The sequence below is a fragment of the Ascaphus truei genome, chromosome 4 (assembly GCF_040206685.1).
Source record: "Ascaphus truei isolate aAscTru1 chromosome 4, aAscTru1.hap1, whole genome shotgun sequence".
In the NCBI taxonomy this organism is placed as follows: domain Eukaryota; kingdom Metazoa; phylum Chordata; class Amphibia; order Anura; family Ascaphidae; genus Ascaphus; species Ascaphus truei.
Genome location: NC_134486.1, coordinates 100,550,517 through 100,576,669, shown reverse-complemented (window position 1 = coordinate 100,576,669; position 26,153 = coordinate 100,550,517). Strand labels below are relative to the sequence as shown.

The 26,153-nt window shown below is 43.5% G+C and overlaps 1 protein-coding gene across 1 annotated transcript; it reads left to right on the top strand.

Moving 5' to 3' along the window:
• Positions 1–1,663: 1,663 nt before the first annotated feature.
• LOC142492272 (uncharacterized) lies at positions 1,664–26,141 on the top strand. Its single transcript, XM_075594943.1, has 5 exons — positions 1,664–1,940; positions 3,345–3,422; positions 3,788–4,246; positions 23,218–23,231; positions 26,055–26,141. Exons 1-5 carry the CDS (start codon positions 1,664–1,666, stop codon positions 26,139–26,141), a joined length of 915 nt encoding a protein of 304 aa, XP_075451058.1.
• Positions 26,142–26,153: the final 12 nt, after the last annotated feature.

The window sequence follows — 26,153 nt, the reverse complement described above, 5'->3', positions numbered from 1 at the left end:
TGTCTGAGAAGGAGGTAAAGTGTTGTACAGGTATGAGCACTCAGTGAGAAGTAGAGCTCAAATATATGCTGTAGTTAGCAGCTTTTTTAGCTCACACTGCTAGAGCTGATGCCCAGAGTAGCAGAGGGTTCTAATTGTTGGGTTTAACACCAGTACATCATTCTAGTTATTATGGGCCTCATGCAGTAAGCGTCGATTAAGTGAAATCGGCAAGCTTACCGATTAGTCATGTTAATGGCGATTTTTCCTCTCCATATGCAGTAAGTGCCGAATACATTCAAAATCAACCCGAAAACAAATCCGCCCACTCTCACGATGATTAGCCGATCACACACAGGTGTATCGGCGTGCGTGGCGGGGTGCTGATAGGTTGCCCAATCACAAATCTTGCTGAATCAGGCGAAACAAGCATGTTTTTGATTGCGCGCCATATTTAAAGGCAACGTGTACTGCTAATCATTCTCTGTGTTGTTGGGAGTGAGAGAGAGAGAGACGCACAGAGCTGGCTGATTGAAGATTTGCATATTGACTGAGAGACTTGTTGTGTATTGGGTGAGCTTTGTCCATTGTTGTTTTGTTTACATCTTTGTCTTGTTTTATATGTGGAAGTGTTTCGTGTGATTGGCTGTACATTAGTTGTCTGTTTTTTGTGAGTGCTGGAAGTATGCCCGCAAAGCGTGGGAAGAGTGATGCTGGTGGGAGTGGGAGTGCTACTCGTGCGAGTACGCGTCGGAGTGAACGTACTGTTCAGGGGAGTGATGTTGCTGGTGCACCGAGTGGTGTTGCTGGGAGTGGGAGTGCTGTTGCTGGGAGTGGGAGTGTTGTTGCTGGGAGTGGGAGTGCTGTTGCTGGGAGTGCTGTTGCTGTGAGTGGGAGTGCTGTTGCTGTGAGTGGGAGTGTTGTTGCTGGGAGTGGGAGTGTTGTTGCTGGGAGTGGGAGTGCTGTTGCTGGGAGTGGGAGTGCTGTTGCTAGGAGTGGGAGTGCTGGTGCTAGGAGTGGGAGTGCTGGTGCTAGGAGTGGGAGTGCTGGTGCTGTGAGTGCTGCTGGTGGCGCAGTTGCTGATGGGGTGGATGGTGGTGGCGTGCTTGCTGGTGGGCAGCTTTTGGAGTCTCTTCCATTGGAAGAAGGAGAGTCCAGTCAGCACCAGCCAAGCTCTGACCCTAAACCTGCTCGGAAGAAACGTGTGGAGAAGCCACGTAATCCTCGCTTCAATGACCAGGAAAATACAGCTCTTGTCACTGGCATTCTGGAGCACTATGACAGTATATATGGACATTTACTAGGTAAGTGTACCTTTACATTTATTATTCAAATACATGTGATCCTAGGTCATCTGAGTTTTGTTCATATGCAAATATGGGTTCAGAATATCTTTCTATGTTAATTAGTCTGGAAACACAGCTTTTTATCATGCCTTACAAGGACAACTAAACACAGGCGGTCAATTTGCCATAACTGCATACAATATGAATGCAACCTTGCTTACATGTATAGGTTTAGTAGTGAATGCTCATGTGCTTCACATATTACACCTAAAACAGCATGTTTGCTATCTCTTGGAACAGCTAGCAGTGTAGGAAACTGGTGCTTCTATTATTATTAATTTACCTCATATATTTTATATGTTTTTCAAGGGCGGACAAGTTCAGCAAGCAGAAAAGAAATGTGGGACACAATAGTCATTGGTGTCAATGCGTGTGGGAATCATGTGAGGGACAAGCGGAATTGTCACAAGAGATTTGATGATATTAGGTCCAAATTGAAAAAGAAAATACAACACCAACGCGTGCATGCTACTGGCACTGGAGGTGGGCCGACACCACAACGTCTCATATTAAGTCCATTGGAGGAGCTGCTTCGGGCAAAATTACTTCCCGTCGTCGTGGAAGGCTTACCTGGTGACCGTGATATAGGAATTTATCCCTCACAATTTCCACCAGGTGAGAAATATTAATGTACTAGGCGTGTCGTTGCTTACAGTTATTTTGCATATTTACACTGCTTTTTATACTGTCTTCACAATATAAGCATACCTGCATCTATATATGTATATGTCTGATTCTGTATATATATATATATATATCTCAAAATAGACATATATGTTGTAGTCCTACTAAAAGCAGTAACTAATATAGCACGTGCCATTGTGTGCTCATTTACATGTGAATTCCCAAAATGCATTGCTGCAGTGGAAGCAATTGATGGTGGGCGAAGATGGGGAACAACAGGGTAGTACACATGTGTAACACATGTTAATGAGAAATTATTACTAGCTACAGGTATAGAACATAAATATGTATAATATTATTGTGTATTTTATTTATTTTACTCCGACAAACATGACATTACTGCCTATTTTAAGCATGCATCAAATATATTGCATGCAACGGCCTACAAACATCACTTGCACTAACACATCTATAGTTGTTTATGAAAAGGTCCATTTTTGCTTTAAGTCATATACAGACAGCATAATGAGGCACACGTATCATATGTTATGTCATTGTTTTCATAACTTAAAAACTGCACACGACTATTTAGCTCATCTACCATTGTGTTAAAGCAGCTGCAATTAATATCTCATCACAGCATACACTTCAACAGAGGGGGTGGGGTTCAGCACACACACTAATTACAGCCTCATTTTAGGGTCAACTTAGTTCACACCATTTTCACCTGTTTCAAGTAATTGAAAGGTGTGGCTGATAAGGCTTTTTGGGGAAGGGAATACCGTTCTTACAACCTGACTAGCACAACTGAAGTTAATCACACTCATTTGAAAGCTTCACTTTAGCTACTAAATGCCCCAACAACTCATTACTTATCAAAGCGTACGTCACACATTAGTTCACTCATATCTATAGTTGAACTACTACTATCAACGACACATTATCACACACTGCATGTGTTGTCTTGTTTAGTCACAGCCACATTCATGTGTGCTACATCTTATATTAATGTACCACACATATCCTCTACCAAAATCAACACTTTTTGCAATATGACCACCTTCATGATAACCATTGTGAATGGTCATCTCATGATAGTTATGTACATTATGATACTGATATCACTACACAACATATGATTTTTATGTACAAATTTTATCTATTTATCCTCAAGCATTACTGCAGAAACATAGTATGTTTTATGTTAGGGAACTCAAAAGTTCTAAGTACACAGGCATGTACATTGTTATTACAACTATTTATGTTCACTTTCACACACACATTTTGGGTTAAGGAACTGATGCTGTTACGTACTCATAAATACAGAACATACAATAACTGTTTGTTCAATATTTACACATGTAAATGTAAAACTTATGTTATTGTTATATATAGTTGCCCCTGAAGGACATGTGTCACCTGAGACGGAACAAGTGTCTTCACCTGGGTCAGCCAGCTCAACACACCTAGAAGGTGAGTGTATCAGTTGGTGGCCATATAATATGTGCTCTTCTATATGTTATGTTGTCATGTTCATTATTTGTTTTGCACATGTTCTTTAAATAGGATTACTTAGTGTATGTGAAAATGAAGTGTAAGGCAACATGTATTGTGTTAGTGATGTTAACTATCATGTAGGAGTTGTGAGTTTACAGCAAGTTTTCATTCACTCATATTTCATACTGAGTCCAAACATTATTCTTAAGTCAAGGTAGTTTTTAATGTGAGGTTATAAAACGTATGGAAACATGTTAGTTGTTACTTATGACACAGTAGAATTACAATGTAACACAGCAGAGATTAACATGCCATTTAATAATGTGTACATTTATTTGTAGAACATGATGAAGAGGATTATGATGATGATGATGATGATGATGCCGCCGCCGCCATAGACACACAAATACAAGCAAGTGACCATGAAGAGGTTCCAATTGAAACTGTTTTACCGCCAAATCGTCCAGCAAATACCACATATGATGCAATTGTAGCTTCTGAGGGAAAAATTGTGGAAGCAGAAAATCGTCGCCATTCTGACCTGATGACAGTGCTGGAAAGGATGATTGCACTGCAGGAAGAAACAGTTTCACAATTGGCACATCTCCACAGAGTCTTCATTGAAGTGCCTAAACAGTTGCAAAAAATCAACACCTCATTCGAAGCATTAGTTGTTCAGCAAACACAAGCTAATTACTTGAGAATGACTAATGTATCACAATTCAACATCAACACCTCACAGGCAGGATCTCTTCATGCTGGCCAGTTTTCACCACATTCATCTGATCTTCATTCACCAGGTCCGAATGTTACCGGTCAAGTAGCAGACATTGCTGTGCAGGTTCCTGACGACATCCTACCGCTGCCATCTGTACAAATTCAGCAGCTGACACCTACAAAGGAGGCGACAAAAACAAAACAAGACACACATGAAACAGACCAACCATCACTTGTGCAGTGTCTACCAACTTGCTCACATGTGTCAGTGGGCACAAGCCCTGTCCGTGAACAGTCACTACCCAAAAGCCCTGTAGGTGAGTCACTGCCCAAAAGCCCTGTAGGTGAATCGCTGCCCAAAAGCCCTGTAGGTGAATCACTGCCCAAAAGCCCTGTAGGTGAATCACTGCCCAAAAGCCCTGTAGGTGAGTCACTGGCCACAAGCCCTGTAGGTGAACAGTCACTACCCAAAAGCCCTGTAGGTGAGTCACTGCCCAAAAGCCCTGTAGGTGAATCACTGCCCAAAAGCCCTGTAGGTGAGTCACTGGCCACAAGCCCTGCCCGTGAAGTGCCAGAGGCCACTCAAAGTGGCTCTGTTGTGGCTAAAGTTGGTGGCAAAAAAAAAAGGAAAATTCAAGAGACAACAAGCAGGCCTGTTACTCGCTCGCAAAAGGAAAAAAAATTTTTTTTTATAATTCACAAAATATGTCTTTGGCCTTGTTTTGTTGACTTCAGATTATCTAATTACTATTGTATGTATGCTGAAGACTGTGTTGTTTCCAAACTTTCAAGTATGTTCTTGTACACGTGAAGTATTGGAAATGTTAACACTCCTAATTAATGAATAGTGTTATAAATATTGATGTATTAATCGTCTGTTCAGTAATGGTCCACCAGGAGCCAGTTGCTAAGTTTAGAGAAGCTGCCATTGACTTTGCAGCAAAACATTGCATTTGGGTGTGTTAATTGATGTAATCATTGCATGTGCATATTATTTTCATGCAATTATAAAAGCACCTATTTAACTGCAAACATCTTTCTTGTACGTGTACAGCAGGATTTTGTGTTAAATATTACTTACCTTTGGTGGCCATTGTAATGTTGTCCTTTAATCATTTATGTGTTGTTGTTTCAAGAACATCTCTGAATTGATACTAATATATATGTAGTATGTATTGATATATGCACACACACACACACACACACACACACAGACAGACACACACAGTGTGTGTGTGTGTGTGTGTGTGTGTGTGTGTGTGTGTGTGTGTGTGTGTGTGTGTGTGTGTGTGTGTGTGTGTGTGTGTGTGTGTGTGTGTGTGTGTGTATATATAGTACTATCTAAACTGGTATAGATGTATTTACAAAAAACATACACTTCATGCTTCCTTGTGAAAACACACTATTTTAATAATACAGGCCTAATGTTTGACAACTATACTAAGTGTGAGCCTCTAACATTATTGGGTGCAAACAAATGTTTATTACTTAATTCACTCATGTTTATCACCATTTAAATAGGTTTCATACAAGGCCTACTTACTGCCATCAATATGTTGTGTGTACTCCTGCAATATAAAAAAAATAACTATATATATATATATATATATATATATATATATATATATATATATATATATATATATATATATATATATATATATATAGGTAACAGAGCAGATGGCACACAAATACAGATGAGGACAGGTGCTTAGTCCCATATGAATGAATACAATCAAAGGCTCCTTACCAGGCAGACCAGAGAATCCAGGGAATCCAAAGCAGGCACAGCAAGGAAGAGACAGCACACTTGTTAGCAAAAAGAATTGTATTAGTGAAGCAGGCACAAAACACCAACGTTTCGGTCCTAAAAACAGGACCTTGATAAAGGTCCTGTTTTTAGGACCGAAACGTTGGTGTTTTGTGCCTGCTTCACTAATACTGCACCGACACACTTTATTCGAGCAAATACCCAGTATGTACCTGGCAGATACCTGGAATGCGCCGCTCCTCACCTCTGACAAGCCCCGTTGCGTTTGCCTTCCCAGCCTGGGTTCATGCCTGGCTGACGGGCGGCTGATCTGTTAAATGATAATGATTAGGATTTAATAGGCTGCAATGCTTCGCATGTCTACCAGATGGCATAAATTCATGAATTGTAATGCAGTATATATATATATACTGTGCAGTATTGCAGCCAGCGGGAATAAAATGCTTCAATCCCTGCTTGGAAAATACCTCAATGCACTCGGGCAGAAAACAGTCACAAACCTCAATACACCCGGGTATACCCGAATTCGTGGGACTAGCCGAGCTCGAATAAAGTGTGTCGCCAGTGTACAATTCTTTTTGCTAACAAGTGTGCTGTCTCTTCCTTGCTGTGCCTGCTTTGGATTCTCTGGATTCTCTGGTCTGCCTGGTAAGGAGCCTTTGATTATATATATATATATATATATATATATATATATATATATATATATATATTGTGACAAACGGCTTACTCCGGGGCTCCGCCGTCTGTCCGGGACTGTTAGAACACGGTCTTTTAGGGTAGGTTAAATGATGAGACGTCACGTACTGTTCCTTTAAACAGGCTATGCCTGGTTTATTCAGTCCCAGGCACTGAGACTGCCACAGTTTAAACAGAAAACAAAGCCAAACAAAAAGCTGCTCGTCTGAGCGATAACTTAAACTTAGATGTCCCTGACTCAGAGTTGGAAGTGGCTTGTCCACTTCCACCAACAAAATAAGTACCTTTGCAGTCTTTAGACAAACTAACAGAATGAATGAAGCGATTTGGAAAAGAGGCTTTCTCACCCCTCTGCAGTTCAGCAGCCTTCCAGGCTCTTGGGCGGGGCCCAGAGGAAACAGGAAACAGGTCTTATATACCTGAACTCTAATCAGCATGACAGGTGACAGAAAACAGGCAGCAGACAAACTGTGGAATGGAGTGCCTGTACCACGAGGCTGCCCTGTTCAGCTTAGACAGGACAGAAACTGTTCAGTATCCTGGGAGCCCTGTATATGGAGTTTATTACCAACCCCTGGTTTCTGTCACATATCCTCCCCCCCAGCTCAGACCTCGAGGGGTGAGCGACCATGGATATTAGGGAGTGCATCCTTGACAACCCGTCGGCATTGCCATGTTTGTGCCCCGACCTGTGTTCCACAGAAAATTTAAAGGGCTGTAGGCTTAGGAACCACCTGGTCACCCTAGCGTTCTTCTCCCTATTTTGACACATCCAGGTAAGGGGTGCATGATCTGTGACCAATCGGAACTTTCTCCCCAACAGATAATACTTGAGTGTCTCTACAGCCCACTTTATTGCGAGACACTCTTTCTCGACTATGGAGTAATTTTTCTCCTGGGGATTTAGTTTCCTACTTAAATAAAGGATGGGGTGCTCCTCCCCTTGAGACTCCTGGGAGAGTACCGCCCCCAGCCCTACCTCAGATGCGTCGGTTTGGACTACGAACTCTTTGGAGAAGTCAGGTGTGACCAACACTGGTTGGGCACAGAGAGCTTCTTTCAGGCTTCTAAAGGCCTGTTCGGCTTCGGGGGACCACTTTACCATTAGCGGTCCTCTTGCTTTTGTGAGGTCGGTTAGTGGGGTTGCCTTAGTTGCAAAATTGGGAATAAACCTCCTATAGTAGCCAATTAACCCCAAAAAGGTCCTTACTTGTTTTTTTGTGACTGGCCTTGGCCAATTTTGTATCGCCTCTACTTTGAGTGTTTGTGGTTTGAGTAACCCTCTACCAATAGAATACCCCAGATACTTGGCCTCCTCCAGACCAATAGTGCATTTAGCGGGGTTAGCAGTTAGTCCAGCAGACCGAACTGCGTCGAGCACAGCTTGGACCTTTGGAAGGTGGGACTGCCAATCTTCACTATGGATTACCACATCATCCAGGTAGGCGGCAGCGTACCGAACATGTGGTTTTAAAATTTTATCCATCATTCTTTGGAATGTGGCGGGAGCTCCATGTAAGCCAAAAGGCAGCACCTTATATTGAAAGAGGCCGTCTGGGGTTGAGAAGGCTGTTTTTTCTTTTGCCCTTTCTGTGAGGGGAACCTGCCAGTACCCTTTTGTTAGGTCTAGGGTTGTGAGATATCGGGCTTTGCCCAGTCTCTCTACAAGTTCATCCACCCTGGGCATAGGATAAGTATCAAATTTTGACACCGCGTTTAGTTTCCGGTAGTCATTACAAAACCTTGTTGTACCGTCTGGCTTTGGGACTAAAACTATAGGGCTGTTCCACCCACTTTGGGATTCCTCAATTACGCCTAGTTTTAGCATTTTTTTAACCTCTAAACTTATAGCCTCTCTCTTGGCCTCTGGGATTCGGTACGGTTTAAGGTTAACTCGGACCCCCGGTTCAGAGACTATGTCATGTTTAATTACGTTAGTTTTACCTGGCTGTGTAGAGAAGATTTCTTTGTTCCTTCTCACTAAACTCTGGACCTCTCGTTTCTGATGCACGGACAGTGTTTCAGCTATGCTAACCTCTGGGTCAGTTTCTTGATTCTCTGACGGACCTGGGGGTACTAGGGTTAACAAGACCTCTCTATCTTTCCAGGGCTTGAGTAGGTTTATATGGTAAATTTGCTCAGGTTTCCTCCTACCTGGCTGCCTTACCCTATAATTTACTTCTCCCACTCTTTCCAAGACCTCATATGGCCCATGCCATTTAGCAAGGAATTTACTCTCCACGGTGGGAACCAGAACTAGTACCCTATCACCTGGAAAAAAAATTCTGACCCTAGCACCCTTATTATACGTATTCCTCTGTGCTTCTTGAGCTTTCTCCATGTGTTCCCTCACTATGGGTAGGACTGCAGCAATGCGGTCCTGCATTTGGGCAACATGCTCTATTACACTTCTGTAAGGGGTAACCTCGTGTTCCCAAGTTTCTTTGGCTATATCCAGTAAGCCCCTTGGATGTCGGCCATACAATAGTTCAAACGGGGAGAAGCCTGTGGATGACTGGGGAACTTCCCTAATGGCAAATAACAGGTATGGTAACAAACAGTCCCAGTTTTTCCCATCCTTATCGACCGCCCGGCGTAACATGCTCTTTAAGGTTTTATTGAACCTTTCCACTAAACCATCTGTTTGTGGATGATAGACTGAGGTTCTGAGATGCTTGATTTTTAGGAGTTTACATAGCTCTTTTGTTACTTGGGACATAAATGGTGTTCCCTGGTCAGATAAGATCTCTTTAGGAATTCCGACCCGGGAAAACAGAAGTACTAACTCTTTTGCTATGTTTTTAGCAGAGGTGCTACGTAGGGGAACTGCCTCCGGATATCGGGTAGCATAATCTAATATTACCAATATATGCTGATGTCCCCTAGCAGACTTTATTAGGGGTCCTACTAGATCCATAGCAATCCGGTCAAATGGTACCTCTATTATGGGAAGGGGTACCAATGGGCTGCGGTATGCCTTGAACGGGGCGGTGATCTGACATTCTGGGCATGAGGAACAATAGTTTGTAATTTCTGCCAGAACCCCAGGCCAATAAAAGCTTCGGAGAACCTTTTCTTTTGTCTTTTCCACCCCTAGGTGTCCCCCCAATGGATGACTATGTGCGAGGTGTAATACTACGTTACGGAATGTCCGTGGTACCAACAATTGTTTAGTTGTAACTGATTTTCTTTTATCAACCCGATATACTAGGTCGTTCTCTACCTCGAAGTAGGGGTAAGCAAGTGACCTATCTGGTTGGCCATGAGTACTATTCTGGTCCCGTATATTTCCCCTTGCTACCGCTAATGTGGGGTCCTCCCACTGGGCCTTCTTAAAACTCCCAGGACTGACCTCTAGGTCAGCGAGGGTCTTATCCTGTACTGGGGTGGTAAGTGCCTGATCAACATCTTGATTTGGGGTATTCCCTACCAAAGTAGTGATGGGGAAGGGAATTTCACAGCACTCCTCCTTTTCCCCCTTCTTATTTGGGCCCTCGTCAACCTCCATTTCTGAAAAAGGAAAAGGATTTGTTTCTTCTAACACTTCGTTATGGTCTGCTATTGAACTCTGGGCGCTATTCTGAGCTGGGGACCACATTTTTAGAAAATGGGGAAAGTCGGTCCCTATTAACACATCATGTGCCAGTTTGGGTACAACACCCACCTTGAAATCTAAAGAACCAAATTCTGTTTCAAAAAAAACATCAACAGTGGAATATTCATGATTATCCCCATGTATACAACAAATTGCCACTCTTTGTGAACTGTTTACCTGTTTCTTCTTAATGGGCAATAGGTATTCGGACACTAGTGTGACCATACTCCCAGAGTCAAGAAGTGCCCGAACCCTCTTACCATTAACCTTTACAAATGCCCACAGATGGTTATTCAAGGGGTCCTCTGGGCTAGGGCCCATACATTGGGACAACAGCGAATAAGGTTCCACGCTGTTGCATTGCATGGGCTCATCATTTAGTGGGCAGATTTTTGCTGTGTGGCCCCTCTCATGACAATTTACACATTTAGGTACATAGTCTGTGTCCCACTTAGAGCCTTTTCCCGGCTCCCCATGTTGGCTATTGCCCTTAGTGTGCGAACCACTGTTGCTGGAGCGGCGTGAAGGTGGTCGCCGCTCTTCAGCGCCCCTTAACCCCGGTACCCTTTTACCGTCTCTGGAAGAGTCCTGGAACCTCGGATAGTGGGGTTGCTCCACGACTGTGGGTTGCGGATGCTCTTCTGCTGCACTGTACCTTTCTACAAGGGCCACAAGCTCATCCGCATTGTGGGGGTCACTCCGACTGACCCAACGGCGTAAGGCAGAGGGAAGTTTCCTCAAGAACTGGTCCATGACCAACCGTTCCACGATGTGGCTTGCTGAGTTGATCTCGGGTTGTAGCCACTTCCGGGCGAGGTGGATGAGGTCATACATCTGGCTTCGGGTGGCTTTATCCATCGTGAAGGACCATGCGTGAAACCTTTGGGCACGAACAGCCGTGGTTACGCCGAGGCGGGCGAGGATCTCGAACTTCAATTTTGCATAGACGTTAGCTTCGGCTGGCTCTAGATCAAAGTAAGCCTTCTGGGGTTCGCCGCTTAGGAAGGGTGCGATTAGACCAGCCCACTCAGCTTCTGGCCATCCCTCTCTCTGTGCCGTGCGTTCAAACGTGAGAAGATAGGCTTCCACATCATCCGAGGGTCCCATCTTCTGAAGGTAGTGGCTTGCCCTGGTCATTTTCGGAACTGGGGCTGCCTCTGCCAGTGGAAGGTTACTGATAGTCCCCCTCAGGATCTCGAGTTCCTGCTGTAAGCCCTGAGCGAACCGCTTTTGCTCCTCTCTCAGCAGGCGGTTTGTCTCTTGCTGGTTTGCATTAGTCTCTTGCTGGGCTATTAACAGCTGTCGCTGGGTTTCACTCGCCTGTTGCTGGGCTTCATTCGCGTCTTTCTGGACAGCGACATTGCGTACCAGCGCACTCACCACGTCTTCCATCTTGTTTGGAGAGAGAGAAAAAAAAAACCTTCTTTTTTTTTTTTTTTTTTAAAGTTCTTTAACCCCCAGACCTTTCAGTGTTCTGCCCGCATTCTCCACCATATGTGACAAACGGCTTACTCCGGGGCTCCGCCGTCTGTCCGGGACTGTTAGAACACGGTCTTTTAGGGTAGGTTAAATGATGAGACGTCACGTACTGTTCCTTTAAACAGGCTATGCCTGGTTTATTCAGTCCCAGGCACTGAGACTGCCACAGTTTAAACAGAAAACAAAGCCAAACAAAAAAGCTGCTCGTCTGAGCGATAACTTAAACTTAGATGTCCCTGACTCAGAGTTGGAAGTGGCTTGTCCACTTCCACCAACAAAATAAGTACCTTTGCAGTCTTTAGACAAACTAACAGAATGAATGAAGCGATTTGGAAAAGAGGCTTTCTCACCCCTCTGCAGTTCAGCAGCCTTCCAGGCTCTTGGGCGGGGCCCAGAGGAAACAGGAAACAGGTCTTATATACCTGAACTCTAATCAGCATGACAGGTGACAGAAAACAGGCAGCAGACAAACTGTGGAATGGAGTGCCTGTACCACGAGGCTGCCCTGTTCAGCTTAGACAGGACAGAAACTGTTCAGTATCCTGGGAGCCCTGTATATGGAGTTTATTACCAACCCCTGGTTTCTGTCACAATATATACACACACACACACACACACACACACTATACATATAGTACAATATACACTTTATATATATATATATATTTATGAGAGAGATATATTTATATATATATATATATAGATACACACGTATTTAAACTCATGCAGACAGGTAGTTAACCAGACTTTAAAATACACACAGAAATGTATGTGGGAAAAAAACATTTCATTTTGCAGGTGTGTGTATTTACTGATATGGCTGTCTAAGCACTATTTTCACACAGTGCTCTTTGTTATTTTTCAAGAAAACTCAATGTTACTGAAATAAAAGTGTAGGAATGTTTTCACAAACGAGATAAAAAAATGATACATGTTTTTCCCACATTCGGCTATCACTAACCACAAAAGTTAAACCAATTAAAAGGACACATCCAATTGGCGTTTGAAATAAGGAGTAAAAGTAGTTACTTTTGTTGACCTTGAAAACGAAACACAGGAATTTGTTAGCCATTGAGCAGAATCATTTTGATGAGCAAAGAACACAGAACTGCACACATCTTTTGTGCTACTCTGACATGGCTGATGAATTCGTTAACAATATGAATCCCCTCTTAGGTTATAAGTACATGGTTTCAGAAGCAATTTTGAACAGTCGCGGACACAAAGCGAGCACACGCCAAATCTATGATTTGATTCGAGCAAAATATCCTTATTACCAAGACCGTAGGCATGCGCGGAATTTTAATTCATCAATAAGATTCACTTTATCAACTAATGACTTTTTTGAACGTGTGCAGGATAAGCTAGAACACACCTATGGTTTCTGGAAGATTGCAAAGGAAAAGCATTTTACCCTGAAAGAGGGCACATATATTGTTGTGAAAGGCATATTTATTCCTAATGCCAATAGCAATGGATCCGCTACTACTGTTCCGTGTGAATCGATACCTGCTGCAATATCTGCACCCTCCATTCCTGAAACCCACATTGTACAAGAACAAAAGTACTATGATTATGTACCAAGCCTTTCAGCTGAAAATGCATTGGAATGGGAACCCGTAGAAATGAACCTACCTCCCGACCAATTGTTTGAAGAAAGCAGTGGCGATTCCTATGAGCGCTTCATGGAGGAGATGTGTGTCATACTGGATTCAGCGGGTGGGTCAAGCGTGGATGAAAATGCCTTGCATTTCTGGAGCGACCAGTTGCAGCCAGACGAAGAGTTAATTCTAGAAGAATGGTAAATATAACAACCGTTATGCGTTGACTGTGCGTTTAAATGTTTTTTTTGTTTTTTTTAACCACCATTTTCACTTTCAATGCGTGGATACAGCGTAACATTGCAGACTGCATAACATGTAGCGATCACAAAGAAATTGTTGCCGAATACAATATAGTATAACCTGAAAGAGTAGTACACATTGCTGACGGAATAAATATACGTACTTTCCTATCCCTTTAACCATATTAGCAACATTTTAACATAACTCTAACACATACCTGTTTTGTTATCATGCAACATTTAAAAGCGGGTCCACCACGTATGACGTGGGACCCTTGTCATGGCCCAAGGCGTCCTTAAAAAGGATTACGGATGTAAGTCCCGCCCCCAAGCGACGTGCGCGCCTCAAAGCCTATTGGCTGTCATGTTTTGTTATAGTAACGGTAACTGCAGTGTGTCATGTGTGCGGCTCAGTGTTTGTAGGCGTAAACTGGGCGTTAGCCGAATGTTAATTGAGTGGGAGGAGTGTTAGCGTGCGTTTCACGCTGGTTTAACATGACGTCACACGTATTGCATTTGCGCATTGTGTTATCGGCCGTCCTTTCTGTCCAAACACGTCTGTTTAAAAAGAATACAGATGTACTTGTTTAGAACGAATGTAGTTTCGTATTCATTGTATTTGAAATAAAGATTTTATGTTTAATGGTATTTTCAAGATGTATTGAACGCACAACGTACGCTTTGTTTTGCGCCTGCGCTAACAGTTAGTGCAGCCAAGCGTGAAGTGCGTGCGCACACTAAGATGTGCGCGCACATTTTTCAGTATACAGGCAACGTTCACATCATATACATAGTTATGCCTGCTACAAATTTAAAGAAACATTACATACTGATGTACACTTGTACTTCTAACATATAAGTGAGTGACGTGTGTATGTACACAATCATATAGAGCTGTGTAATGCGTTGTCACGGATACATATATAGTAAGGTGCCATATTTGACCATCATGTGTTTGCTGTATTTCAGAGATGTCGGGGAAGATACAATCGGATCAATGTATGATTTCAGAAGAGTCTACCTTTATATGAGATGATTGTGAAGAGGAGCCACCGACTACTATACTACATATGGAACTAATTTTATATTGCTTGCAGCGCTTATTAACAAACAATTAAAAATGTGATACCCTTATGCCTATATTGCATAAGCACTTAATTAACATAATGATGTTGCAAAATAGTGCCTCATGAATTTTTATTGAGTGTTCTTTAATGACTACTATCATTTTATGGCATGGTGTGTTTTATATATAACAACCATTCCCACTCTGCTAACACATTTGTGAATTCTATTGTGTAATGGAACGTATGACTGTCGAAACTATGTAACAATAATAATAATAATAATAATAATAATTATAATATGAGCATGTTCATGTATAGCGCTGCTAGTTGTACACAGCGCTTTACAGACACATTTTTCAGGCTGAGGTCCCTGGCCCGTGGAACTTACAATTTATTTTTTGCCGCCTGAGGCACAGGGAGATAAAGTGACTTGCCCAAGGTCACAAGGAGCCGACACCGGGAATTGAACCAGACTCCCCTGCTTCAAAATCTCAGTGCCAGTGTGTGTCTTTACTCACTGAGCCACTCCTTCTCCCAATGTAAAGGACACTTACAACCAACTAGCCATTTCTTGTTAAAAATCTCTTGTTACATGGGTATGTTGATAAAATGGTTTGGGACTGTAGCAAATAATGTTATTGGCCAGATGTTGTGGTCCCCTACAATGCATGATGTTCTGATTATGACATCAACATCATGTAATGAAGTACGTTTCTGTGTATATTTCATTAACCTAACTAACTATAGTTTACTGTGTTTATTAAACGTTCTAAAAATACATAGTATAGTCAATATGATGATATAAGCTACCATAATAAAGCTGGTGTTATCATTTGTCGGTGTTATACATGGATCCTACACAAATTGATACAGACACAAACAGTTGTCTTACAAAGTGTGTCTATGCTAATGTGCACGTGATTGACGTTACAATTGTGAGAATACTTGATAATTATCATCATGATAATGATGAAGTGACGTGATTTATATTGCAAAAATATTACCAACATTGTCATATTGGTAAATTAGAAATGCTAAATGACAGTAACATTTGCAACAAAATTGTGTTTTCTGTTAACAGTTTTACACTTGGTACATGTAGGACACATCCACACACGTGTGACTTATACATACACATGTCACAAATGTAAATTAATGTTGACTATTAATTCCTAGCATTAAAAAACACCTACATTGCTAAATATAAGATGTAGTACGCATTGTTGTGATTACAGGCATTCATGCATGGAGTGTTAGGATCAGTCAATTTCATCCGTGATGAATGAGCTCCCGTAAGTAAACAAATAAGTACAGTTATCCCCTTGTCTCCAAACACATCTATATTACATTAATGGAATTTATAAGGAAACATACATAAAATGTGATGAAATGTGAGTAATCATTTTCTAATACAATGCACATGAAAGCTCAAGAGTAGCTAAATGCATATACATGATACAGAAAGTACATGTATGTTACATTTGTGTTAAAACCAATATGTTGGGTTTTTACTTCAAATAATTATAGGAAGATTGAGGTAGGCACATCTTATGAGAGATGTCAGCAAATATACATACCATGATCAGTCATACTGGAGATATACCTATAATGCAAATGAACAATATATAAATTGCAAACATTGACATGCCATCTTCAGTACCGTAAACAACACAGCAAAGTGTGTATTTGGTGTTAAATGTGCAACACCATGTATATTTAATCACATTCAAAATGTAAATCAGCCTGGTGTACACATCATATGGATGTACATGTTACACTGCACCAATAACATTGTATGTAAGCATACTAGAAGCATGAATGAGTATGGGCATAATATGTGTATTGTGTTAGCATAAGGAACAACACAATGCTAAAATATTAGTGCTTTGTTACCCCAGTTGTATTCACATACACACAACTAAAGTTAAATTGAAGAGGGATTATATAACCTGTGCAACAATAACATACCGGTGCCACATCCCTTTGTGCACACAGCAGAGAAAAGAAAGGTGTGCAACCCATATTCATCTGTGTCCTACCAGAAGGGTATATAAAAAAACATTATTGTTAAGATAACATAATGTAACTATAAAAGTAGAACTTGGAACATATATGTTTTTACTTACAAGAAAAAAATGAATTGATGAGATTCTGGCGTGTCTGGCCACCACTGGCTGTTTGTTCATTTTCATGGGTGGGATGCTCGTCTACCAAAGGCTCAGCTAGGTCTGACTGTACATTGTGCCTCAGTGCAACATTGTGCAAAATGCAACAGGCAAGGATAATATCAGACACTTTTTGAGGCTTGTATAGAAGAGCCCCACCAGTTCTGTCCAGACACCTAAATCTGGTCTTGAGTAGGCCAAATGTCCTCTCTATAACAGATCTTGTAGATATATGGGCTGCATTGTACCTGTCCTCTGCTTCAGTTTGAGGGTTTAGCACCGGAGTCAAGAGCCACGGCCTAATTCCGTATCCTGAGTCACCTATAATGAATGGAGCACACATAAGCTGACATTAGTGATCAAATTGTACAATGCCAACATTCCTAAATAAAAATGTGTTTTGTGTTAGAACATGTAAATGTGTACTCACCCAGCAGCCAACCATGTTCAAAATGTCCCTCTTCGAACGCATGGAAGACTGAAGAGTTCCTCAGGATGGAGGAATCGTGACTGGAACCAGGGAATTTGGGTACCACATGCATTATCCTCATCGTCGCATCACATACCACCTGTACATTGAGTGAATGGTAGTGCTTACGATTGCGGTACACATGCTCACTCTGACTAGGTGCAATCAAAGCAACATGTGTGCAATCGATTGCACCCAGCACACATGGTATCCCTGCTATATTATAAAAGCCAGTCCTGACTTCCAGCCACTCTGTCGCCTCTGTAGGAAAATGAATATAATTCCTAGCGCGTCTATTGAGTGCATAGAGAAACTGGGTCAAGGCCCGCGAGAATGTAGATTGCGAGACCCCGCCCACTATGCCCACAGTTGTCTGGTATGACGCGGAAGCAAGATAATGTAATGAGCACAGCATTTTAACAAGCCCAGGGACTGCACGACCTCTGGCTGTGAAAAAATCTAAATCTCCCCTTATCTCCTGATAAAGAGATAAGATTGCTGCTGAACTCAAACGATAGCGACTTACAATCTCCTCCTCACTCATCCCATCTAACAGGGTTCTCTCCCTGTACAGACGCGGACGAGGCACAACTTGTCTCCTCTGTCTTCTCCTCTGATCTCCTGTCCCTCTACCTGTCCCTCGGCCTGTCCCTCTCCCTGTCCCTGTCGTATCCGCGTGACTGTCCCTGTCACTGTCCCTCGGTGTGTCCCTCCCTTGCCCTATATGATTCTCTTCATCATCAAGCATGTCATAGAAAAGAATGTTCCTCCGTCTCCTAAACAATCTCAACATCTTGAAATGAGTAGCTGTGAATGAGCAGGTAATGGGCGTCCTTTAAATAGGTATGTGATGATGTCAGGTGACATAGTAAAATGCAAGGTGTTACATTAACATAATAAAGTACTTCTGTGGCAAGCTGTGTGCAGTTCTTGTTATAAGTATTTGTTGTGTGTATTCTGCAGGGAATGATGATATTTGGCAATGATGTGACGTGAACCTTTGTAGAAACATTGCTTGCAAATAAATAGTTGCATGTGCAATGCATGTAACACTTGTGAACGCAACAGTCAGTCATGTAATTAGACAAAAAGGCTGAGATTGACGTGGGAAAAGTTTTGTGTAACATGTGTAATTAGGCATGTTATTGTCACATGTTGACAACAATGAATTGTCGTGTGCATATGCATCCATTTCTGTAATGAGGATAGTTGCTATAGAATGAGTTTACAAGGTGTCCCAATGATGAATTACTGTACATGTGTGTATAAGTTAGGTTGAAGTGCTTGTAATGCTACGGTTACAATGTAAACATGCAATGTGATTGAGCGTCCAATAAGTGACGTCATGAAAATAGGGAGGACCCAAAACTAGATGTAAACATGAGAAGACAGATGTACATGAACGTTTAAAGATGCATGTCACATTACAAGCATTGTGTAATGTAAAGGAACATGAATATACGGTGTATGTGTGACATGTGTGTCATGTGTAACATCATGTAAATAATTGTTGCTCAGTTCAGTAAAATGTGTGATATGATGTGAGGTTCTCCTTTAAGAGTTGAGTATAGTATTTTCCCTTGGCACATCATCACATGATGAGTAATGTGACCCGCAAATGCTGAAAACATGTAAAAGTATAATGTTATGCAAATAATACACGTCAGCTGTGACACAATGCAGGGAATGCCCCCACACTGTAATGCAAATGACGTTTGTATTGTGAGCAATGAAACGTAAACAGTACTATACTGTTATACGTCCCCGCTCCATTGACTCCATTGATGTACAGAAGATTTTTTTTTTCTAAGTGCCGTTCCGGCAGCCTTAGCGATCGTTCTCCCCTCCAAACTGCCAACTTTAGTTGGCAGGAGAAATTGGCCATAACATCTCAATTTCGTAGTGCCGATCAGCCCCGATAAGCTGTTTTTTTGTTGTTGAATACAGCCGATTTAAAAAAGTGGCGATCAGTGGCGAAAACAGGCTTATCGGCAGGCGAATGGCCATAACAAAATAATCGGCTCCGAAACCTGGCGAAATCAAGCACTTATCGGCGCTTACTGAATCTCAAACCCAATTTTGCCTATAAAATGGCGATAATTCCCTTATCAACGCTTACTGCATGAGGCCCTAAATGTGATAATTTACCGTCGTTAACCCCCCCCCCCACAAGTTGTTTGCGTACATAACTAAGTACCAGAGCCTACCCCCTACCTCCTCCCCTTAGCTGAATTGGGTTACCGTCCCTAGCCCTCTATTCGGGTCCCCATGACCTCCCATGCTGCTTCCTATTCAAACTCCTCTGGGGCCTAATAGCCTTTACCAGCAGTCCGCCCTCATGTGCCTATCTCCCGTTCCAGTCCCCTCTGCATCCCTCGTCTCCGCACCACCATCTCTTGCCCTCTTCACCCTCCAGTCCATCCATTCTACCCCCCCCTCTTTATCCTACCCCACCCCCATCCTGCTCCTGTCTCTCCCCTCCTTTCTCACCTATCCCTCCACTCTATCCCCTCCCTATGTCCCTGACCTTCCATCTGCCTCTTTACTCACTTTCCGCCACTGCCCTCTCACTTGCTCCACCCCCCCTACTCCCCCCCTCCCCCTCTGTCCCCCCTCGCTACTCCTTTGTGCCAGGGTTCCTACTACCCATCTCTTGGGATTGCTCCCCCCCGCTGATCGCCCCGACCTTAGACTTCCCCTTTCCTCCCGTCCCCCTTTCCCCCCCTCTCAGAGTCATGTGTCCCCAGTTCTCTTCCTGTCCCGGACATTCTCCTCTTAGGGCCTCTCCTCCACTCCTCTCAGCCCTTGTAGCTGTAACTCCGCCTCCATCGGTCAATGCTGCCGCCATCCTTTTCACATACACAGAAATATTTGGTGATCTGCTGCTCCCGCTCTTTCTCCTGACGATCATATACGTCATCAGAGAGCGGTATTTTCGGTTCGTGCCTAGTTCAGGCACCCCCACCATTCTTGGGGTGTTTTGTGGGTGTGACTCGGTTCCGGTTCCCCGTAAGAGGTCTTCCTCTTTATTGGACTGGAAGGGCCACTCTTTCGTGGGGTAGGGTTCATTACAGGACTCTGTGTCAATTCTGACTAAATGGTAATGTAGTTTACAAGTCTACAGATGCCTGTGAGAGCTACGACCTCTACAGGAAAAATATGCCCACCTGTAGGACTACCACAATTGGGGGTTCTAGCAAATACAGTGGCAACAGTTGCAATAGCGCCTCCTGAGGTCAGGAAGAAAATTACACCTGATAGCCCCAAAATGGAGGACAAGATTCCTGTAATGAACCCTACCACACGGAAGAGTGGCCCTTCCAGTCCAATAAAGAGGAAGACATCTCTTACGGGGAACCCGAACCGAGTCACACCCACGAAACACCCCAAGAATGGTGGGGGTGCATGAACTCGGCACGAACCGAAAATACCGCTCTCTATGATGACGAATATGATCGTCAGGAGAAAGAGCGGGAGCAGCAGATCACAAAATATTTCTGTCAGCTTACGCAACTGCAAGAAAAGCCTGGCGTATACAATGAAGCCGCTGAAGTATCAAATAAAGAAGGAGACCCCAGAATTTCTGATGGGACGGAGTTATCCAAAACAAAAAGGCGGAAAAAGAAAAGCGGTTCTTCACTTACCGTGGAAGGAACAGACACGTCCGTAGATCCTGTGGAGAAAAAGGGGGACCGAGATGCCCTGCAGCCTAGAGAAAATGGAGAATTCGTCCCGCGGATAACCGAATATCCAGATGCCCTGAAAAATACCAGGCATGACTGTGATATGCTCCGTGAACAATTGAAACAAAAGAAAGATGATTACACAGAGCAACAGAAAAATAACGTGAAGCTAAAGAAAGATGTGCTCACAATTTACTCTTTGGCCAGGACAGAATTGGACGATCTCAAGACTGAGCTAGATGCTGCAAACACTACAAAAGCCACCATGGTGGAAAAGCCGAGCCAATCCGATAAAATGAAGGAGATTACAGTCTTTCAGCAAGAGGTTCACGGTCTTCGCCTAGAACTGAATGCCTCACAACAAGAGGTCAACAGTGTCCGGACAGAGGTGGACGTATCCCAGAAGGAGGTTCATATACTCCGCACAGCATTGGATGCCTCACACCACGAGATCGGCACCTGCCGCACAAAACTGGAAGTCTCTAAAAAGGAACTTCACAGTCTCACTGAGGAGCTGGACATCTCTCAAAAAACTAACCTCAGTCTTAATATGAATCTCAAAATCTCTCTGAAGGAGCTTCAGACCCTCAACCTAGATATGGAAGTATCCCGCCAGGAGACTGTCATTCTCAAAGCAGATGTGCATAAATGGAAGGAAGGATAGATGGAGGCCCTGAAAATTACAGAGACTGCAAAAAGAGAAAACTTAAAACTGAAAGAAGAAAATTCTCATTTGACAGACCTCGTCAAGGAAAAGAATGAAAAGCTGCACGAGCTTAAAGAAATAAATAAACTTTTGGAAGATGAGAAGTTTGAAGCAGAGCACCGACTGCAGAACCAACTGCAAGATCTGCGTACGCACCTCCAGAAAGCCGAGGACAAGCAGCAAACTCTGCAGGAAGACAATCTGCAGGCTGCTAAAGAAGTACAAGTGCTGCAGGAACGTCTGATTACCCAGTATGTCTCCGCAAAGCAGAATGAGAAACTGAAAGCTACCCTGAGCATCACCAAAGCATCGCTAGAGGCCAAGCTTAGAGCCCAGGTGACTCGGCACAAGAGGGAGCACAAGAAGGTCCACAAACTGAGACAAGTAACTGTGGCCCGAGCAAAGAAATTCACAGTGCTTCACAATACAATGAAAATGTGGAAGCAAGCTCAGAGAAAGCAAAGTGTGCAGATAAATTCCCTGAGAAGAGACTTGCAAGACGCACTCAAAAAACAGGGATCTCTCGTGGATGAGATTACAGTTCTACAAGGACAAGTATTGACCCTGACTAAGCGTCAGTATCCCACACCCACAAGAAGCTGAACTAGCAACTCCATTGAGTGGAAAAAGTGCAGAGAGACAGCTTCAAGAGCGGAAAACTCAAAGGGCTGTTTTTAAACGCTCTGCAACTGTTGCCATACAGTCTGCCTACAATAAGACGAGCACCCGACGCGAGGGAAATCTCATGACCGCGCACGCAGTAAAAAGACTATACCTGGAAAAAGTCCTCCTCAAGCGACTGAGGAGTGCTGATCTCAAGCACCTTCGGGAGGAGACACGAAAAAACTGGAGAAAGGGCTCCAATCCCAGCAGGACTGAGGGTTCTCTTCCTCCATCCACTTTCATTCAAGTCACAGAGATATCTTGAATGAGAGTGGAAGGATGGGCTTTGGCCGTGGCAAGCCCGAGCTTCCCACAAACAGGGGAGGTATGTAACAGGGGATTTATCACTGTTCTGGAAATGTGCCTCTAATCCAGCAGTGTGGTGTTAACTGCTGGTAGTCAATTAACCAACACCACCTGGCTGATTAGGTTTGTTAGAAAAGCCTGCCTTTGAGACAGGGAGATTTCCTGAGTCTCACAAATTGTGGGACTGACCATAGGAACAGATGTCTTGAGCCTGCCAGAAGAAACTGCACGCTGCCTGCAAGACAAAGGGGAAAGCACCTCTAAACCTTAATGCTGAGATAGCCTGAGGAAAAGGCAGTAACACAGGAACAGAGAAGACTTTCCCTCCAACTACAAACAGATAAGACTTTCCTTTATAAGACTTTTTGTATATCTACACATATCACGATATATGTTTGGGGCTAGGAGACATGCTAATCTAAAGGGAGTTGTGGACTGCATAGGTTTCACTAGAAATACTCCCAAGTGGAACAGAAGCTTTGTTTGACCCCTTATTTGCATATGTTTCGATGATTTTCTTATGTTAAAGAAACAGGCGCAATAAAAGCCTTATTTAATTTCACCTTAAAAAGTCTCCATTGCATACCTCTTCGTGTGTCCTCCTACAGGGTGCCTGAACTCGGTACGTACTGAAAAGACCGCTCTCTATGATGATGAATGTGATCAGCAGGAGCAAGAGCGGGAGCAGCAGAGCACTGAATGTCTACGCCAGCTAATGCAACTACAAGGAAAACATGTGGGATACAGTGAAGCTGCTGAAGTTTCAAATAAAGACGGAGACTCCAGTATTCCTGATGGGACCGAGTCATCCAAAACAAAAAGGCGGAAAAAGAATAGTGGGTCCTCACTTACCGTGGAAGGAACAGACACGTCCGCAGATCCCGCGGAGGAAAAGGGGGACCGAGTTGGACCTAGTTGCCCTGCAGCCTAGAGGAAATGGAGGATTCGTCATGCGGATTACAGAATATCCAGAGGGCCCACGGCAGAAGTCGGGTAACCCAAAGAAGTGTCTGTCCAGTGCCAACAGTGAGGAACCCTCAACCAACCATCCCAGGGAAGCGGAGCCGGAACAAGTGAGTGACGATCCCTTGACCAGCCCTGGAGATGCCCTGCAAATGCCAGGCATAACTGTGATCTGCTCCGTGAACAATTAAAAATGGAGAGAGAAAATAATGATGAGCTACAGAAGACGGTGCTCGCAATTTACTCGGTGGCCAAGACTGAGCTAGCCACTGCAAACACTACTAATGCCACCATGGTGGAAAAACAGAGTCAATCTGATAGATGGATTGCTAATCTGAAGCAGAAATAGGAGGAGCCACTGAAAGAGATTACAGTCTTTCAGGAAGAAGTTCGCAAGTGCCATAGAGAGGTGGAAGTCTCTCAGAATGAGGTTCACACTCTCCACACAGCACTGGATGCCTCACACCAAGAGATCAGCAGTTGCTGCACAGAACTGGAAGTCTCTAAAAAGGAACTTCACAGTCTCACTGAGGAGCTGGACATCTCTCAAAAAACTATCCTCAGTCTTAATATGGATCTCAAAGTCTCTCAGAAGGAGCTTCAGACACTCAATCTAGAGATGGAAGTCTCACGCCAGGAGACTGTCATTCTCAAAGCAGATGTGCGTAAATGGAAGGAGGACTACAAGGAGGCCCAGAATATTACAGAGACTGCAAAAAGAGAAAATTTAAGACTGAAAGAAGAAAATTCTGATTTGACAAACCACGTCAATAAAAAGAATGAAAAGCTGCATGAGCTTGAAAAAATAAAGAAACTTTTGGAAGATGAGAAGTTTGAAGCAGAGCACCGACTACAGAACCAATGGCAAGGTCTGCGTACGCACCTCCAGAATGCCGAGGAGAAGCAGCGAACTCTGCAGGAAGAGAATCTGCAGGCTGCTAAAGAAATACAAGTGCTGCAGGAACATCTGATTACCCAGTGTGTCCCCGCAAAGCAGCACAAGAGACTGAAGGCTACCCTGAGCATCACCAGAGCATCGCTAAAGGTCAAGCTTAGAGGCTAGGTGACTCGGTACAGGAGGGAGCACAAGAAGGTCCAGAAACTGAGATGAGTAGCTGCGGCCCGAGCAAAGAAATTCACAGTGCTTCACAATATAATTAAAGATACGTGGATGCAAACTGAGAGAAAGCACAGGGAAGAGATAAAGACCCTGAGAGGAGAATTGCAGGATGCACTCAAGAAACAGAGTGAGGCTCTGTGGACCAGTAAAGTACAGGTGTCTCCACTACAAAAAAGGTATTGGTGCTACCCAAGCGTCGGTACGTCTCAGTGACTAAAGCCCATGAAGAAAAGAGTACAGTGAGAGCTGGGAACACCGCTCATCTGAAAAACAAGGTTGCAAAGTTTGAACCACCTAAACAAGCACTAGCTAAACTTTCAGCCGCCCAACAGGCAGCAAAAAAAGGTATACGTGCAGAATCAAAACCAGAATAAACCTTAGCGTATTAAGCTGAAAAGATGGGACGTTCTCTGGAAGTGGAGGTGGAATTGCAACTCAATCCCAAAGAAGCTGTAATGACAACTCCATGGAGTGGAAAAAGTGCAGAAATACAGCTTCAAGAGCGGAAAACTCAAAGGGCTATTCTCAAACACTCTGCAACTGTCACCTTACAATCTGCCTACAAAAAGAGGAGTGCCCGACGCAAGGGAAATCTCATGTCCGCGCACTCAGTAAAAAGACTATACTTGGAAAAAGTCCTCCTCGAACGACTGAGGGGTGCTGATCTCAAACACCTTCAGGAGGAGACATAAATAAACTGGAGAAAGGACTCCAATCCCAGCAGGACTGAGGGTTCTCTTCCTCTATCCACTCTCATTCAAGTCACAGAGATATTGCGAATGAGAGTGGAAGGATGGGCTTCGGCCATGGTAAGCCCGAGCTTCCCACAAACAGGGGAGGTATGTAACAGGGTCTTATCCCTGTTAACAGACTTGCCTCTAATCCAGCAGTGTGCTGGTTAATTGCTGGTGCAATCAACCCCACCTTCTAATCACAGCTCTGTGAAATAGCCTGTTCTGAGACAGGAAAAGAGAGATTCCTGAGCTGACATTTGGAGCTGACACAGGAAAGCAGAGAAGCCTGCACACAGACACTGTCTTGAGCACAAAGGGGTGCTGAGATCAAGACACCCAGAGACCTATATTCCAGAACACAGTGGACCCAGGAACCTACCAGAGACTGACATGAAGGGCCACCTGCTTTAAGATATCTCTTGAGACTTTGGTGAATAAGGTGGTAATGGGATTATCCCTCCAGCTCTGCAGATAGGGACTGGGGAAGTAAGTTAGCCCTTACACAGGGATAGGCGTTTGTTGTTTTCATATGTTTGCTGTGCTACTTAAGGGAAACAAGCAATAATCCTTATTTAAATTTAACCTTAAAACAGTCTCCATTGCGCTCCTCTGAACACGTCTCTTACAGGCACCCCACGATGAGTCTCACCAGCAAGCTAAGGGCAAGCTGGCCTCCGTCATCAATATGTTTGTGGAGATGTATAATATTGTGTAAAGTCATTGCGCT

Excerpts from the sequence above, each read along its gene's own strand:
- LOC142492272 (XM_075594943.1), top strand. The coding sequence starts at position 1,664 with ATGTGGGACACAATAGTCATTGGTGTCAATGCGTGTGGGAATCATGTG. Across the intron at positions 1,941-3,344 it reads TCCCTCACAATTTCCACCAG|TTGCCCCTGAAGGACATGTG; the intron begins GTGAGAAATATT and ends TGTTATATATAG. Across the intron at positions 3,423-3,787 it reads CAGCTCAACACACCTAGAAG|AACATGATGAAGAGGATTAT; the intron begins GTGAGTGTATCA and ends ATTTATTTGTAG.